The sequence below is a fragment of the Malaclemys terrapin genome, chromosome 4, assembly GCF_027887155.1.
Source record: "Malaclemys terrapin pileata isolate rMalTer1 chromosome 4, rMalTer1.hap1, whole genome shotgun sequence".
Classification (NCBI taxonomy): Eukaryota; Metazoa; Chordata; order Testudines; family Emydidae; genus Malaclemys; species Malaclemys terrapin.
Genome location: NC_071508.1, coordinates 55,516,058 through 55,535,095, shown reverse-complemented (window position 1 = coordinate 55,535,095; position 19,038 = coordinate 55,516,058). Strand labels below are relative to the sequence as shown.

General features: G+C 41.3%; 1 protein-coding gene and 1 long non-coding RNA gene across 2 annotated transcripts in view; one reads left to right on the top strand and one right to left on the bottom strand.

The window, feature by feature from the left end:
• LOC128835620 (uncharacterized) overlaps positions 1-19,038 on the top strand; it is a 60,895-nt gene that overhangs the window by 3,446 nt on the left and 38,411 nt on the right. The window lies entirely within an intron of this gene.
• Positions 1,468-17,874, bottom strand: WEE1 (WEE1 G2 checkpoint kinase). Its single transcript, XM_054025190.1, has 11 exons — positions 16,884-17,874; positions 12,596-12,804; positions 11,846-11,912; positions 11,589-11,761; positions 10,235-10,356; positions 8,420-8,566; positions 7,925-8,020; positions 7,749-7,834; positions 7,318-7,488; positions 7,084-7,229; positions 1,468-2,854 (listed from the first exon to the last, which is right to left on the bottom strand). The coding sequence occupies exons 1-11, from the start codon at positions 17,409-17,411 to the stop codon at positions 2,704-2,706; spliced, it is 1,896 nt and encodes a 631-aa protein (XP_053881165.1). The 5' UTR covers positions 17,412-17,874; the 3' UTR covers positions 1,468-2,703.

Here is a 19,038-nt window from a genome sequence, read left to right as displayed (position 1 = left end):
ATTAGATACTTCTACCTAAACGTAAACAATATTTAAGATTAATAATTTAGACAAGTCCTAGTAGCTAGTTGTAGTGCAGTGCTTTGGCAACTGTGCACATTAAAGTGACCTGTGTTCCTTCCTTAAGTGTCTCCGAATGAATCATTCTGAAGAGCGGCACTGTTTGTTGCCAGCAAAATATTCCAAACACATTCAAAACAAAAACAAACATTACATTATGTCAAGCCATTACATATTCCAGGTTCCAGCATTCAGTTTTCTTGGTTTCTGCATGTCTGTTTTTAATAACTACCCATTTTTGTCCTAATGTAAAAATTCTATTTTAAAGTTAGTCACTTACAACAAGCCACTATTTAAAAAAATATTATCTTCATTCCAAGTACTTTTATAATCAGAACATTATAATGTGCATAAAGCAAAGGTGTATAATCTAACTATTCTGTTTTAAAATCCAATACCACAGTGCCTCTTTGTATAAAACTCTGTAAAGACAGCTTCATTTGTTAAAGACACACACACTGATGTAATCCAGGATATATATGCTGATATTTTTCTACTTTGCAGGTCCTACTCTTAAATTCAAATAAAATGAATATATGTTTGTACCTTTTTATGACAAAAGTTGTCAAAGGCTTGTCATCTTATTGTTCTTTGCATTAGAAAGTCAAGATTTCTGTATGCTGGTTTTCCTACAAGGGTACAGACAATTAAATAAATACAAGCATTTGCTGCTCCGACTGTGAAATCTGATTCTATAAAGATAATTTGCTCTCAGATTTAAGAACTCTTCCTTGTTAATACCTATTTAACTCAAACACCTAATAGATGAGATTGTTAAAGATTGTCACCCGTAACTCCTTAAAATTAAGGCAGTTTCAGAGTTGTCCGGAAAGACTTAGCATGGGATGGTAAGCCTATTACCTTACCTTTAACCATACACATACAAAATGCCCTCTTCTCTCCCCTCCTTGCCACACACCCCTTGGGATGGAGACTCCTGTCTCACAAAGAATCCCATCCTACCTTTCATTCAACTATTCCCTTACCCTTCCCCCTCCCCACCCAATTAACCTGAATTATTCTCATTCATTCTTCCCCCCTAATTAATCAATTCTCATCCTTACCCCACTAGATCTACCACCTAAGAAGCAGCTCTTTAAAAATTGAAGTAATTACCTCAACATTTGTTGCTTGGACCAGCTTCACAGCTACAAAAGCCACCTCAGCCTCTCTCCATCCATCCTGGCTGCACTGCTTACAGATGCTATTTCTCAAATTATAGTGGGTAGCAGAGAGGTGGACAGCATTGCTCTACTCCTCCCCTGTGGTAAGCATCCATAGCCATAGGCCCTCCTTAAGTGAGTCAGAACCATTGGAGTAGGCAGGCCACATCAGGACTAGCCAGGATATATTACATTATAGATATTTTATTTCCACAACTTTAAAGCTAAACAAATAGACACTGTATTAAGCTCAACCTTTGACTTTTAATATTCCAATTAAATACTAATACAAATAAGTGAAACACAAATGGGGAACATTGTTTAAATCAAAGTTAATGAGTAGAGACATGCCAGTAATAAACAAATTCCATTTTCAGCAATATCTATCAGCTTTTAACTAGTATCAGAAAAAAGTGATTAGACAGCTAAATTGTATTCAGTTCAAAACTTATACTGGAATAGATTCAATTCAGTCTTCTGGCATCCCAGACTGCAGTTTAGTATAGTATACTATGAACAAGATCAAACAGTTATGTACATGAACATTGAACAGTCAAAATACTTACACTAAACAGCACAATTATGTACAGGTACTCCAACAAAAATATGCAATAGCCATACAAACATGAAACCGAAGGGAGGGAGAAGAGGAAAACCCCAACATTCAGAGAACTTTATTAAAAAATTACAAAAACATTAATAGCTGAGACATTTAACAATTGCACTACACTAATACAAAGTTCAAATATAAAATTGGTGCATTTAGTTCACAATGCACTAGCTTTAAAGAAAAATGCTGCTTTCACTAAAGGCAGCTTAGATATTTTTCACATAATTGTTTTAACAGAAAGCCTATTAACACAACAATGATTGTTTTAATGCTACAGTTTACAGCAAGGACAAAAAAACTAAAATAGCAGCAGTTTCACATGACATATACTTCCACAGGCTTATTTATCCATGGTTTAAGTAATGCCTACAAAGTGCTCCCAGTTGAACAGACAAGTAAAATTCACAATAAAAAGTTTCCTGACACCAGGTATATTGAATGGCCTTAAACCAGTCTCCTCAGCATTCCTTCCCTGTTCCAAGGACAATCTAATTTCAATAAAGCCCTTTTAAGATTATTAGGGAAAATATCTTTTGTTACAATGTAGTAACACTAAAAAGCAGCACACCACTATAGTGGTTAACCCTGGGATGGTGTAACATTTAACAGTGTAACTAAAAGGCTTATGGATTAACATCCAACATTTTCAATAGACCAGATATTAGAGTCCAATATCTCAATTGTTAATACAGCTAGTTAGCTGTATATTGCAATTAAAAATCCTAGAAGTTATTTCTGTAAAACTAGAGACAATGATTGAAGACTGGGCAAGAAACCAGAAATTGAATTCTTCCTTCAACTCCTCAAAAATTCAATCCACTAAGAAGATTTCACAGTCTCTCTTTTTTTTTTTTTTTTGGAATGGATATTTCAGTATATAGTAAGACTAACTGAGCGGTTCATTTTCTTTCCGATGAGTCGAGATGTTCTATTCTGTGTCGTAGATCTAGTTGCCATTCGATCAGTGAACAGCGCCCTCTCTTCTGCTGCAGCTTTTGCCATTTGTGCCTTCTTCAGTTCTCTGAAAGAGAAGAATCAAGAAATGTCCATCCAATATAAGACTCTTGATCAGTCTCAGGCCACAAACCTATCTGGATTTGCATAGGCAGCATGAAAGCAATTTGCAGAACCACCTAGTTGATGTCTCCACTCATTTCAGGAGATAACAAGGAAAGTTCAGGATCCAGTTTCTGTATCATGTCTGAAGTTTCTTATTTGGAGGGAGGAACAGGAAGGAAGTTCCAGAACCACGTATATTGTTGATGCTCAAATAAAATACCCACAGATTTTTTTTTTAATTTATATGCAGCTGTAACTCAGTAGCTATTAAACAGTTTAACACACATTTTTATAGATGCCAACACTCCCAAATATAGCTATGACAGTAAATGCCACTACATACACAGAAGCTAAATAGAGTTAATTAACATAAGGGCCTTTTATTAATCTAATGACGTGTGTCATTTCAACTGCTAGTTTGTCACCAATGATAACTAAGAACAAATTACTTAATTTTACTATGGAAAAAGGTAACCAAAAGAAACCCATAATACTGATGGTTAATTGGATTGGTGGAATAAAGAATGTATCTAATTCTTCCTTGTACCCCAGTTAAAATAATACAGACTAGTAGTTAATTGCCCGTACGAGCTGACCTTAAAATGTCCACAACTAGCCAACTTTTAGAGTGCTAAGTGTAGAGACTTCATCCTCAAGACTAGCCTCCCTTTTTAATCTACCTTTGAAACCTCTGCAGGAAAATTCAGACCACAAAGTGTTTTCTTTTCAATAGACTGCCCCCCAAAAGAATGGTATCAGTGACTAACAGCCCAAGAATGCCACCAAAGTCCTTTTCCATCTATATGCCAATATAGGTACTATATCCTGAATCTCTAGTTTGCTTAACATGTCCAACTTGAGTTGGCTGCAAGACTGAATTGAAGAGAGAGCAAAAACTGCCATGCTGGATAGGACTGGTAGTATCTCATCTCTGACACTGACTAGTATCAAGTGCTTTGGAAGAAGTTAAACAAAAAAAATACACACATACACCCCACAGTAGGTAGTTGTAGAATAACCTGACCATAGGGGGAAAAAATTCTATATTACCTTAGTTAGAGGTTGGCCTATGCCATGAAGGATGAAGATTTCCAACTTCCTAAAAAGGTAACAAATGTTTTTCACTATCCATATAAAATGTCCAACGCTTCAAATCTTGCTATGTTCTCAGCCTAAATGAGTTCCACAGGCTAATTGTGCATTGTGTGAAAGTACTTTTATCAGTGTTGCTGCATAGCCCCATATTATTGTATTGCAAGAAAAAAAAATAGCAGTGTTCCATCTACTTCTCCTATACTATTTATTATTTCCTTTTTTTAATCATTATCTTTCATATAAAATTTTCATGTCCCTAGTCATTACTTTCAACAATTGCTGAATCTCCTCTATTTCTGCTATACCCTCTTTGAGACAGGGTGGAAAGAACTTAGCTCAGCGATTCTCAAACAGTGGGTCAGGACTCCAAAATGAGTCACGACCCTGTTTTAATGGGGTCGCCAGGGCAGGTGTTAGATTTCCTGCGGCCCCAGGCCAAAGCCCGAAGGTTTCAGCCCTGGGTGGTGTGGCTCAGGCTTCAGCCCTTGGGCATAGACTTTGCCCCCCTGAGGGCGGCAGGGCTTGGGGCAGGCTCAGGCTTCGGTCACCCCTCCTGGGGCCATGTAGTAATTTTTGTTGTCAGAAGGGGGTGGCGGTGCAATGAAGTTTGAGAACTCCTGGAGCTCAAACACAAGATATATTCTTGATGCACAAAGTTCTATTGCTCAAATTATACAGGAGACCACACAAGATGATTGTAATGATCCTTTATGACTTTGAAGTCTAAATAACTGAACACATTATTCCAGGAGAGGGCATACCACAGATGATATATGACGACATAATTGCACCATTATTCTCCACCCATTTTTACACATCTTGATATTGTTTCCTTTTTTCATTACATTGTCCCTCAAGACTGAACTGTTTCTCCCAAGTTGTTCTAGTTAATGTAATCTGGTATTGTGTACAAGTAGTTCAGACTAGGACTCCCAACACGCATTACCTTGTTTGTCAAAATTACATTCCAAATACCATTGTGTTATCCATTCACTTCATTTTGTTAAGTTATTTAAAGTTCCTCAGTGTTTTCTCTGGTATCAACTACCCTAAATATGTAATTTTTCGCACCTCAGTGTTTACCCTCTTTTCCAGACAATTTAATATACTTACTAGTTGCTGCTCATCAGTCTTAATATTGAAATTGTGAACCAACTGTTCAAATTTCACTATGATAAAAGTTATTTACTCCTACTCTTTGTTTTGTTTCTGCTCCATGACAGTATTTTACCTCTGACCCCATTAATACTTTTTAAAGAATAACTTCATGAAAGGTTCAAAAGTTTTTTTCCAAAAGTCCAAGTAAATTATGTCAATTGACTTTTATCCACTTAAAGACACAAAGAGCTGTAAATAGATCACTGAATACATTCAGCAGCCAGATCCCTTTGACTGCTGTTTCAGACATATACACCTCTACCCTGATCTAACGCGACCTGATGTAACACGAATTTGAATATAACGTGGTAAAGCAGTGCTCTGGGCTGCGCACTCCAGCGGATCAAAGCAAGTTCAATATAACCCGGTTTCACCTATAACGCGGTAAGATTTTTTGGCTCCCAAGAACATCGTGATATTGGGGTAGAGGTGTACCTTTGATCCAGGACATCCTAAAGGACAACGTAGCATTTAGCGGATAGATGAGTTCTTACATGCAGCAGAGGGAGCAGCCATGTACAGCATACACAGACTTCATGTCAATACTTGCAATAGCTATTAGTTATTTTGTCATGGCTATGTCAATATTGAGATAAACCTTTAAAGAATATCAAGGACACCATAGGACTTAAAAAGAAAAAAAAGAAAAGAAAAAAAGTTGCATCCAGGAAGGGTGAGGGAAGGATGTGAAAGACAACTAATATTTCCCATTACTGATAATACTTAGAGACCTTTGGAACACCTCCTCTTTCATGCATACAGGCAAGTGGGGAGTCTCAGTGCTCAGAATGTCTTTCAATAAAAGCCTGCAGATTGCTAGATTTATTTCCTCCTTTCTGCAGTCAGAGTCATTCATCAGGAGACTGTATGAGTGTAACCAACCAAAAGATCAAGTCTGCCTCTAGCTGTACCAGCTATAGCAAAGGCTAGAGGAAAAACTGCAAGAGGGAATGGTGGAAGGCATGGGAAAAAATGACTAAGGGCATCTGTTAATCACAAATGATGTACAGAAACTCAACAATACCTCAAACCTTACACTTTCCAGCCATTAGGCACAAAGATGCACAAAATTAAAGAAATAAGAGGTTCAAATGCTGACAGTCACCATAATTCTTCCATCTCCTGTCTATAATTTAGAGAATGACCTAACAGCCAGCTCAAAGGGATTAAGGAGGTTAATACTCTTCCTAAAGGGAATCTCAGGTCTGGTCTATACTACCCGCCTGAATTGGCGGGTAGAAATCGACCTCTCGGGGATCGATTTATCGCATCCCATCGGGACGCGACAATCGATCCCCGAATCGGCGCTCTAACTCCACCAGCGGAGGTGGTAGTAAGCGCCGCCGACAAAAAGCGGCAGAAGTCGATTTTGCCGCCATCCTCACAACGGGGTAAGTCGGCTGCAATACGTCGAATTCAGCTACGCTATTCACGTAGCTTAATTTGCGTATCTTAAATCGACTCCCCGCTGTAGTGTAGATGTACCCTCAGTTTCTAAGTCACACTTACACACACACCTACCTTATTAAAACCCTTTGATTATTACAATTGAAAACTTGCCCAATGTGCTATTCACTATTCATGCTATTTACATCGGTGAAAAACAAAACAAATGAAGTGTCTTATGTTGATTCGCAATACTGCAATGATTATATCAAAATATTGCAAAGGAAATTTTTCTTTAAAACACAATTAGTTTGTTTAGATGTTATGCAAACATTGCTATTGTTCTCAGGTTTCTATGGTATATTTGGCCCCTTAGAGTTTCCTTAGAAGCTCTAAGAGTAGACTTAGGTTTAGTGCAAGTACAGTTACTGTGCTCTTATGACCTATCTTTAGTAATCTTAAAATTTGAAATGAGTATATATTTCATCACCCTAAAACACAAATTATTACAAATATAATTATATCTGATATTCAAGGAATCTTTGCACTCACTTTTGCAAGAGTGAATTTTTGAACTTCTCAGCATTCAGCTCTATACGAAGTTGCTCTGCACTCTTTTTGGCAGCAGACAGCAGCACTGAATGCTTGCCCAGAGCCACTGCTGTAGGTCTTCTCTCTGGATCTGGACTAATCATAACCTTGAAGAAAAAAGATTCATGTTTAAAAGTACTAACTACTTACAGTATCAGAATAAGCAAGGAGCCATTTGCATACAACAATTCTTACTTTTAATAACTCCAATAATTCTTGAGAAAGAACTTGTGGTATTCTAGGCAGTTTTCCTCGTCGAATTTCATGCCATTGGTCTCCATTAGTCGGAAGTGGTTCAGCACCAGCAGCACACACAACAGTTAGAGCAAGAGCAAAAATATCAGCTTTCGGCAAGTGAGTATAGTTCTGCAAAGAAAAAAAAAAAAAAAAAAACTCTGAATACCCACACCAGAATAGAAACTGGACAGTCGACTCATTTGGAAATGGAGACATCCGAAGTATCTATCTTCTCGCACACCAAAAGGTAAGCCATTTAGAACAACACATATTTTACAATTTTGAAATAGTTATTTCAACTTGGGGGTGGTTAAATAAAAAAAAACTGCAAAGACATCATGCAGACTTAAACCTTATTTTAGCTTCAATTAGCAAAACAATGCTGTTACCTCTTGTAAAACTTCATTTGCAAGAAAACGGCTATCTCCTTCCTCTACTTGTGGACTAGATACTCTAGTTACATGACCAAGATCACCTACAAGGAATAGTTAAGGGGAAAAAGTTATTTTTCAGAAACCAAATCAATTATATCATCTGATCTTTAAGCATGCAGCATTTTCCGTACCTATTTTAAATACAACTTTGTCAGAAGACCAGTCATCATCATCACCTTCCTCAGACGTCATACTTGGAACGGATGTCCTAGATATGAAGATATTACCTGCAAAGAAGAAGAATTGTAAGGAACACAATTCCAGATCTAAGTTTTACCTCGTCTGATTTCTCAGACAACTGTATTTATAAAGAAACTGGTTTCATTATATATCATTCCCTAGAGTAAGACAAACTAGAAAGCAGAAACCACCTCATGGGACAGAAGCCAATTTTTTGGCAAGTCAACAAACTTGGTTCCACAGAAATGATGCAAGATAAACTTAAAGGAACTTTAATTATGCTAGCCAATTTTAAAATTGATCTCTCAGATGGTCTGAGTAGCAACAGAACAAAGAATTTACAGTTATTGAGGTGTGGCTGACTGCTTATTTTTCTGCGACAGACTAAACCATCTAAAGAAATTGTAAATATAACTTCAATAGAGTACAGTAGTTTATATACTTACTAGGCTTTATATCCATGTGTACCAGTGACATTGAATGAATATACTTTAAGCCACGAGCCACCTGAAGTAACAGATCTTTCAGCTCGGGTTCAGTAAAATAGCGCATATTTCTGTAGTTTTCACTTATGGCATCAGCTAAACTGCCACCTAAAACAAAGCCAAAATATGTCAGCTACCTTCTTCCACAAGGGTTTTATGTAAAATGAATAAGGTTTCCCATATAGCAGAGATTCCCAAAACGTGGTTCGTGGACCACTGAACATTGCTGGTGGTCTAGAGAGAGCTGGATGGTCACATGGTATACCTCTTTCCCCTTATTCCCAGCTTCTACATTGAAATACATGTAAAGTAATGTAGGCAATCACTGTAGTTGCCTTGGGATCCCAAGTGTGAAGAATCTGTTCTAAACATCCATGAATTGGAGGCCATGTTACCCATATAATCTGTATTAGAATGTTTTCTACAGCATAAGAGCTTGGAAAGATATGGCCATGTTAATATTGTGGTGAAAGCCTCAATTTTTGGAACCTCCTGTTTTGGGACTAGAATGTAGGCTACAGAGAGGGCAAGAGTTCTATGCAAAAGGAAAACCAAAAGGCACTGAATATCTAACCCTAAACCACAAAGGTATAGATTTAGTCTGTGCTGGTGAGACGACCCACAGAGGAACAGTAGAAAATTCAAATAAGGAGAACTGAGCATGTCCTCCTTAAGCATGACCTTTCTTGGACGCAGTCCACTTTTTCTTTGCATGGAGTCATTTAATCTAATTTTTTGTTTTAAACCATCTAAGGGACTTTGGTAAGACACCACAGAATTTTCCTAATAAAGTTCTTTAAGCTGGCTTTTTCACATTTAGGTTAGCACATGGCACTGAGCCCAAAAAAGCTCTCTCTACTGCTTTTGTAAGTGGAAGATTAATACACTTTGCACTAGCAGCACTTGTCGAAGAACTCTCTCTCCCACCCCCATCTATAAAATGGGAAACAGAAATTAAGTGATTTACTCATGGTCCCAAAATAATTTATTACAGGAATATTCCTCAAATCTTTATACACAAGTAATATTTCAGAGTCAACATACTTTCTAATATTAACATGAAAAGCAATACAGAAAGTTAGTTTAATTTTAAAGTCACTTCTAGTGACTTTGACACAGCTGCTGATCCTGATGAAGGCTGAGTTATTAAATTAAAATGGTGGAAAAGGGAGGGGGGCGACCACAAAACACCTGTTTTTCACCTGCCCCTTAAATAAAGGGGGACAGGAATTCTGATAGGGGAAGAGGGATTTTCTTTTTAGTTTAGTAGCAACATAATTGTTTTATTGTGCTTCAGCCTGTATGGGCCTAGTGGTATAAATGTCCAAAGTAAATTTAAAAAAAAAAAAAAAAAGAGTTTTCCCCATAAGGAATGCATGAATTTGCTTGGAAAAAATGGTTTCTATGCACTGCAATATTTACTTTGTCAACCAGGGAGTAGTCAAACAGCCCCATGGCTCACCAAATTGTTATGTGCAAGGGGAGAACCTTTTGCCGTGTCCTCCCTTTTAGAGAGTTTTGTTTTATTGGCGTATTTTGTTTGATCAAATTTAGTGATTTGTTTTTTAGCGATATAAAATGCTCTCTCCTTCAAAAGGGACTGCACATACATGTAATTCCATCTCTTTCACATTTAGAAAAGAGTATCTCTTACAACCAACCAGTGCCATCCACCCCAGGCTAATGCCCACGAGAGACCTGCCAGTTCAAACCCTACAGGCAACTTTAGAAGACCTACGGTTCATAGCAAAGTGACTGATAACAGGTTTTTCTTACCATTACAATACTCATTCTGTATAAGCATGTGATCATCTTCTGCCCAGGCAGAGTAGTATCTGACTACATGAGAATGCTGCCCCAAAACTGCATGTGCATAGACCTCTCTTAAAGCGTTCTGCCTATTATAAAAAAAACAAAACAAAACCCACCACAAATATTTAGTGATAGTCTAAGTTTATTTCAGAATATCTAACTTTAGGTCTGCTGGAAGTTCACACACACACTTTATATAGTGGTCACATGTCTTTAAGGCAGTAGCCATGTTAACACTGAGCCTGAAAAACGGGTATTCATCTGTCAATACTGCTTTGTTATCAAGCAACTGATCTAACACCATTCACCAGTGAATGGAAGAAACAATTCATCTTGCTATTATAAACTTAAGGCTGATGTCTTTTACAGATTTAACTGGGAAGTATCTGAAGTTACTCAATCACTGACATCACTGCAAATGTATTTAAGTTTTAAAATAATTTATATTATACTATAAAAAGATTAAACCACTGGTAAAATACAAGCTTTTGTTGTAGATCAGGTTGTATGGCTCCACTTCAAGAACAACTGAGCCTTCGCCACCAGTAGAGACTAGAGAGGCTGGAAGAAGGGGCTGCAAATTAACTATGCTTTTAAAGCACCATTGACATCATTTCTAAAGGCCTACCATTGAACAGTTTCAGAAAAGGCTCCTGATGATACAATTGTGGATCCCTTCTTTTGGTTGAAAGTTTAAAAGGGAACTAAACATTTATGCATTAGATGAAAGAGTTAAGATTGAAACATAAATTATGGTAGCATTTGTTCACAAAGACTTCAGTATTTTGGATTTAAGCATTCCCTTGGAGTGTTGTAAACTAAACAGCATTGTGCAAGTGCACAAGAAAAGAAACTGGCCTGCTTAACGACTTTATCCTTCACTCAAACTGGACATGGAGCAATACTTAACGTTTTGCACTTATGTGAAGCCTTTCCCAGCAGGGATCACAAAGGGCTTTACAGACATCAGTGTAACATATGTACCATTAATGGAAGGAAGTATTATCCCTACTTTACAGATGACTAGAGCGATTCGCTCAAGATCATACAGGATGCCTGTGGCAGAGCTGGGAACAGAACCCAAATCTCTCTTCCCACTTCACATAAACCACGATACTACCCTTTAACTTCAGAAAGGCTGATGAAAAGTAAGTTTTAGATTTCTATTTTAAGGTATTAGCTGTAAAGCAGATAAACACTTGCAAACTTAAGTCTCATTTTAATGCGTACATTGGAACACCTCATGTGGGAGAAGCAAAAAAGTAAAAAGGCAACCAAGAATTAGTATCTAGCTTTTAGTAAAACAACACATACTTACTCATCAACTGAGCCAGCTAAGGGCTTCTTGGACCGTTTTATAGCATAGATACAGCCATCAAGCCTTTTTACACATTTAAACACGGAACCAAATTCTCCAGACCCAATCTTCTCCAATTCATGAAATTCTGTTTCATACCGTGACTTCATATTACTTTCTGTTATTGTGATCCGCTGCAGTGATTAAAAAGGGGAAAAGTAAGACTTAGGTTTGCAAATACACACTACTAATTAAACACAAAGCAGTAAGTGTGGTACCTTGGCAGGTCTGATAGTTTCATCTTCAAGCTCTCCGTCACTTGCTTCCATGTCCTCCCCACAAGAGCTGAAAGTTACATTCATAATATGTTCATTTATTGAATAAATAAGTCTTGATGATCTTAAATACAGACAATAAGAACTCCAATTCTTACATTCTACCAAAGCCAAGCTAATGGAAAACCAAACCAAAAAGTCTGGAATGTGAAATCACACAAGGTAATACCCACCTACAAAATTTAGCTCTCTTGCATATATTTTCCTGTTGTTTCTAGGAAATTAACAACTGCTGCAGCTGATGCCCACTGCTAAATGTCCACCCTATCACCTCCCTTTCTGGTTTCTATCTAGCAGAATCAAGACAACCATTACTACTTGATTCTTTGTCCAGTTGCTGGTTTCCCATCCCAACTCAAATCCATGTCTGGACAATATGGTTCACCTATTAATTCTTCTCCTAATCCAAGGATTCACTAAACCAATTTTACCTTCCATCTGACAAAAATCCCACTGCAGATTATGGTCATGCACATCACACTGTACTCTACCGCAACCCAGAAAATATATTTCTGGGTGTCATTCACCTTGAAGATACATATTGCTATTAAAACCAGAATGTACATTTTGCATCTGTTGATTTTAGGGAAATAATTAACAAGAGATTTCCGAGGAAATATAGCAATACAATATTTTTTTAAACAACTAAAAATGGTTTAAAATAAGATTGATAAAGAAGTATGAGTTACTCACTCATTCCAATGTGTTCTCTTTCTTCTACGACACTGTCCAGATGAAGTCTGAAGGAACAGTGAGTCTGGAGTAAAGGGATTAATGTTCACATGAGGTGTCCGTCTCATAACAGCATCCCGCTTTTCTGACTTCCCAACATTCATGAAGAGGGATCCTACACGGAGTTTAACTGAACTGGAGCCCATTCCTTGAGCTTTGGAAAGCAAACTCTACAAAAAACAAAAAGGCTCATCAATACTTTAGATACTCATAACTAGGACCCTACCAAATTCACAGCCATGAAAAACATGTCACGGACTGTGAAATCTGGTCTTTTATCCTATACAGATTTCACAGGGAAGACTAGCATTTCTCAAACTGGGGGTCGCAAGGCTATGGGGAAGGAGGGTGTCGCAGTATTGCCACCTTTACTTCTGCGCTGTCTTCAGAGCTGGGCAGCTGGAGAGCGGCATATGCTGGCCTCCCATCCAGCTCTGAAGGCAGCATCACAGCCAGCAGCAGTGCAGAAGTAAAGGTGCCAATACCATATCATGTCTGAACTGCTGCTGGTGGCAGCACTGCCTTCAGAGCTGGGGTCCCAGTCAGCAGCCACAGAGCTTCCTGGAGCTAGGGGATGTTCCTGGAGATGGGTCTGACCCAGCCCAGGAAGTAGCCCATGCGAGAGAAGAGGAAATCCCTTCCCTCACCAACCCGGCCAGGACCAGCAGCTGGAGCCTGGCATACAGTAGGAGCCCTCGGCCAGGGCACCACCAGCCCTGCCCATCCCTGGCTCCATGCTCATCACTCTGGCACTCAGGAATTAAAGGGGCTTTTGGCTGCTGTGTGTGGAGGTGGGTGTGTGACCACAGACACCTCTCCCACAATCATAGCACCTAGGGTGGTCGCCCACCCGTAAGGCCAGTCCTGCCCTCCCTCCACCCCAAGGTCCTCCCATACCATGCTAACTCTCTTCCACGCTGCTGCTGGTGGCAATGCTGCCTTCAGAGCTGGGCGCCTGGCCAGCAGCCACTGTTCACCGGCCACCCAGCTCTGAAGACAGTGCCACCACCAGCAGAAGCACAGAAGGGTGGCAAAACTGTGACCACACCCCCTCCCCCCATGATCCCTTTTTGGGTCAGGCTCCCCCCCCAGTTATTTCAGATTTAAGTATCTGAAGCCCTGAATATATATATATATATATATATATATATATATATATATATATATATATATATATATATATTTTTATATAAATCCTAGGACTGTGAAATTGACCAAAATTGACCGTGAATTTCGTAGGGCACTACTCATAACTGGCACGTTTGGCTATGTTTTCCAGAAAGTTATTATTAATGATGACTACTTTTTAATCAGCATAAAATTAGCATAACAGCTGCTTAATAGGAACGAATTTGTCCAATGTAAATTACTTGGGTATGAATTTTTAAGCTTTCGTACTGACATAGCAATTGCCAGAATAAAGATAAACACTAACATTTTAATCATTTTTTTAAAAAGTCTGGCAAGAAAAAGTGACCACTTTTTAGTCAGGAAAAGACCATACATAAGGATGGAACAATTAACACAATTCTCTTTCAACACAAAGACCATGAAGCATGACTACATATAAACACGCCGAACTCTGAGCCACTAAACACTAAATTACCACACATTATTGGCTCAGCTACGCAGCAGCACAATAAAGCCTTGTTATGACTTGCCTATAAAATTCTCATTCTTCTACATTCTATAAAAAAGTTAGTCCCTGTAAATAGAAGATTAGCAGTACTAGTGCTCAGTTCCACACTGATGGGGCACTAGAAATGCACAAAATATATGGGTATCCTCTCAATATTCAGAATTGAAAAGTTCATATTATACAGATACTGTAACAGAATTTACTTCAATCCAAGAGAGGTTTTCACAGTGAAGAAAGGTCACCTATTGAAAATGAAGTAAAACCACTCTCTCCATAACCCCAAACCTACTATTTCTGGAAGCCAAGGGCAATCTGCCAGTCAAATATATTCTTCAAGCCTCCTTTGGAGGGGAGAGGTGGGAAAATGAAAGACTGGACAACAGGTTATAGCCAAGCTGCCAGGGCTTCATCCAGCGCCTGTCATGACCTGCAATCCCTAATTGCCCTGGGCAGGCACATGCTTTCTTACTCTCTCTCATTCTGAGTTTTCAAATACGCCAGAATTCAATGGCATATACCACCCACAAAGCATGTTTCCTGTTGTATTTGATACAAGCAAGCATTGACACTTAAGTCACACTTGCATGCTATGTAATCACATGAATTACATGATTGATCAATCTACTGTTACCATTAGAAACATTTTCAGATTAAAAGTATTTTTCCAAGTGTACTTTTATCAATAATTAATAAATCAAGTAAGACTATTTACTTTTAATTACTTACATACATTAGTTTTCAGCACAAGACTAGCACAAGACTAGCCAATTCCATACTTATATAGTATATTTCCAAATAAATACAGTTTTCAAATTTCCATGTATTCAAGCAGCAACAGCTGGTTTGGAAGTCTGGCATGGGAATAATTATTTTAAAAGTATGAAACAGCTTACATATTCTTTTGAAACTGATCATATTTCAGCAGTCCCAAGTCCCTCTAGCCATTTGCAGTTTATAAGTTCTATGTCTTCCCTCCTCACCCCCCCCCCCCCAAACAATGTTTTGCTCAGGTGTCAAATACCCACAAAACAGAAACAATGGAAATAAACTACATGGTGCTGTCAAACAAACATGCAGACAAACTGATAGAATATTTAAACACATCAACAGATAAAATTCAGACAACCATGACTGAAAAGTTGAGTGTCACTTCAAAATATATGTCCACTGCAGTGTTTAGAAGAACTGGAAATATGCCTATTACTCCTAGAACTTGTTTTTACAAAACCTAATTTTTTAAAAAATCCACATTGGATTAAACTGGGTCCATTTAACAGCTCATACATATTTACAATGACAATGTAATCAAAGTAAGCTGACAAAATCCAATTACTGAACTACAATTTTAAGATCAAAAAGTGAGACTGGAAAACTCTTCTGATGTTTAATAAAATAGTGGCAAACCAACAGGCTGATCACCTACTTTAAAATATGAGTTTAAAAAAGTACCAAACAGACCAGATTCATCTGTTACATAATCTTAACGGACAATTTGTGGGCAGGACCTGCAAAAGATGCCAACTTTTTTTTGTTACAGGCAAACCAAGTATGTTATGTAATGATTGCTCTAGAATGGGCAGTGGTACTGGAAACACACATGATAACTTTCTTTTTAATACCAGGCACAGAGGAATGAAATGGGGTATTATGTTTTGTTTGTTTGTGTTTAGGTTCCCTGTCAAGTTACATCAGCTATCCTCTGTTGGTGCAGTTCTATATTTAAGGAGCCAGATGCTGCTGGAAGAGTTTGTAAAGCACCATTTTCTGTTCCAGTTCACTCGTTACACTTAAAAGAAAACAGACCTATCATTACCCTTACACCAACTATATTATACAGAGTGGTTGTAGCCATGTCGGTCCCAGGATATTAGAGAGAAAGGTGGGTGAGGTAACTTTTATTGAACTAACTTTTGTTGGTGAGAGACACCAAGCTTTCCAGCTACACAGAACTCCTCTTCAGGTCTGGGAAAGGGACTCTGAGCATCACAGCTAAATGCAAGGTGGTGGAAAGGATTGTTTAGCTTTAAGTAGTTAACTCATATTCAAGGTAGAATAGTTCTTTAGAAGGTTTCAGAGTAGCAGAACAATCCTTTCCACTTTGCATTTAGCTCTGAGTACCTTTCCCAGACCTGAAGAGGAGCTCTGTGTGTCTAGAAAGCGTCTCTCTCTCTCTCTCACCAACAGAAGCTGGTCCAATAAAGGATATTACCTTGCCCACCTTATCTCTGTAGTGAGTATTGTTAGTCCTTATTGCAAATCTACCAAACAAATTTGAAATAAGTGGAAGTGTAATGCAAATCTATTAATACTTCTAACCCACCACCGTCCTGACATCCAACATTTTGTGCCTGCCAAAAGGGCGTGGGGGACGCTATGTGTACACTGATTTGACGGGCTGGGGGACCAGGAGAGTCCCAGAACTGCAGGCAGCCCCTCCGGGAATCTTGTGCACAGGCCGCGCCACGCCCTGTGTTGGAGCACGGGGCACACACGTGCTACAAGTTACAACCAGCCGCCCTTCAAGGGACCAAGAACCAAAGGGGAGCTGTGCCACGAGCAGTCCCAACCCCGGCCGCTCCGCAGGGCACCATCCCCACCCCAAGCCCTCACCTTGGGCGTGTGCGGTGTGTCGAAGAGGCGCAACTTGCGGAAAGTCTTGTGGGGCGGGGTGCCGGGGCACTCGGGCAGGGGGGAGCGGGGCTCCTCGCTGCGGACCCGGTACCCGCCTGCAGTGAAATGCGTCGGCGACTCCCCGCAACACCGGCGGCCCTTGAGTGGCGGCGAGGGCGAGCCAGCCATGAAGTAGGCTCCGGGCGACTTGACCGGGGACGAGCCGAAGCCCTCCTCCTCCCATGAGTCCTCCTCATCCCCGGGCAGCGCGGACACCGCCGGCTCCATCTCCTCCTCTTCCAGCGGCGGCGGCTCGCCCCGCGCCGGGGTGCGGGCTGCCGAGAGTGGCGAGTCCGCCTCCTGGAAGGCTGAGTCCTCGCCGGTGCTGTTGCCGCTGCTACCCCCTTCCTCCTCGTCGTCGTCCTCGTCGCTGCCGGCTGGGAACAGCAGCTTCTGCCGGATCGGGGCGTCCACCGGCCGGACCGAGAGGCGCCGCGGCGCAGCCTGTAGCCGGCTCACAGAGCTCATGGCGGGACCACGGCTCCGGGCCGCTCCCAGCTCCGTACGGGCCCCGCTCACGGGGAGACGCGCTCCCCGACACCCTGGCTCCCTGCCGGCCGCTCCCACGCCGCAGGCCCCACGCTGGCCGCTCTCCGGCTCTGCCACTATCGGCGCTGAGTAGGCGCCACTCCTGGCCCCGCAGCAATTCAGGCTCCGCGCGGACCCACTCGCTAGCGCTGCCCAGGGTAGCCCAGCTCTTGCCGTTCAGACTCCGCGGCTTTCCCGCGACCGTTAGTCTCGTGGCCCCTACGCCAGCCAATCACACACGCCCACTCAGTTTGAAAACAAGGAAGATGGAGGCCGGGCCACGCAGAAAATACGTCATACGTTCGTTTGGCGCGAATAGGGAGCTGGAAAGGGCGGGGCTGGAGAAGTCTCCTTCCGTTGGGAGTGTGGGGTGGAGACTAGGGAGGTTAGGGGGCGGCTGCGCGGGCACGGAGGCGCTCCAGGGGCGGGGGTGCTGCAGCGGGCGGAGGTGGCTCTGGGGTAGAGCGAACAGCGGTCTGACCCGGGACCGCGTCACCAGAGCTGTTCCTCCGACCGCACCGTCCCCGCTCAACCGCTGCGGGAGGAGAGAGGGGCGGGCCCGTCGCCGGGCGGCACCGTTCCCTCCAGGCGCCTGTAGGAAAGGGGCTTGTGGCCGGGCAGGCTGCCGTGCTCCCCGTGCGCCAGTTCTCCCATCTCACAACCCCGCGCATCAAGCGGGAACGGTCCCTTTAACTGAACAACACGCCGCAGGCAGGGAGTGGAAAGCGGCTCTGCTCTCGCGCTGGAGGCGGGGCACAGCCCAGGCCAGCCGCCTTCACGCCACTAACCCCGCTGCACACACAGTTCATTGCGGTGGTGCCACTGTAAGCAGAGGCGTTACGTGCTGCTGTGCTATGCCCTCCTCCCCTGGCGCCCCGTTTAAAGGAATCCGTTTGCACTGCAGAGGGTTGAGTCCGTCGCAGTTGCAAGGAGGAGACGAGAAGCGCACACTCTGGTAGGAGTCGCCACCAGCCGGCCAAACCTGCATGTCTCACGGGAGGGCAAACAAAAAAACTGATTGCTCACTCTCCTTTTCTAGAGATCGCTTCCAAGTGAGCTTTTCAGCTCTATGCACACGTGGCACGATCATAAGTCGAAGTACGACAGACTCCCCCCAGTGTAAAATGCCACTTTGCTGATTGCCGTTAGCGGCGGGGAGTTTCATCTCTGCCTCCTTAAGAACAAAGACAGTGTATGAGCCCCCTTTATCACTACGAGACTGCTTGTAAAGACTGGCAGGGTTGAGAAGGCTAAAATCTAAGCAGATTTTTTAAAAAATGCTTCTCTTATCTTGGGAGATCTGTTAATACTAGAAAAAGAAACAGAACATTGACGCTAGATCATCTTTTCTACTAACACTCGAAATCAACAAATCCAATATACTAGTGCCCCGCCCAAGTAGGGTGACCAGACAGCAAATGTGAAAAATCGGAAGGGGGGTGGAGGGTAATAGGATAGGAGCCTATATAAGAAAAAGACCCCAAAATCGGGACTGTCCTTGCAAAATCAGGACATCTGGTCACCCTATGCCCAAGATATGTATATTTGGTTGACATATACATTGCTA

Bases quoted from the DNA above. Each gene is read 5' to 3' on its own strand.
- WEE1 (XM_054025190.1), bottom strand. From the start codon at position 17,411: ATGAGCTCTGTGAGCCGGCTACAGGCTGCGCCGCGGCGCCTCTCGGTC. The intron at 8,021-8,419 runs GTAAGTATATAA...TCTTCTTTGCAG, and splicing joins ACACATGGATATAAAGCCTA to GTAATATCTTCATATCTAGG. The intron at 7,230-7,317 runs GTAAGAATTGTT...TTTTTCTTCAAG, and splicing joins AATTATTGGAGTTATTAAAA to GTTATGATTAGTCCAGATCC.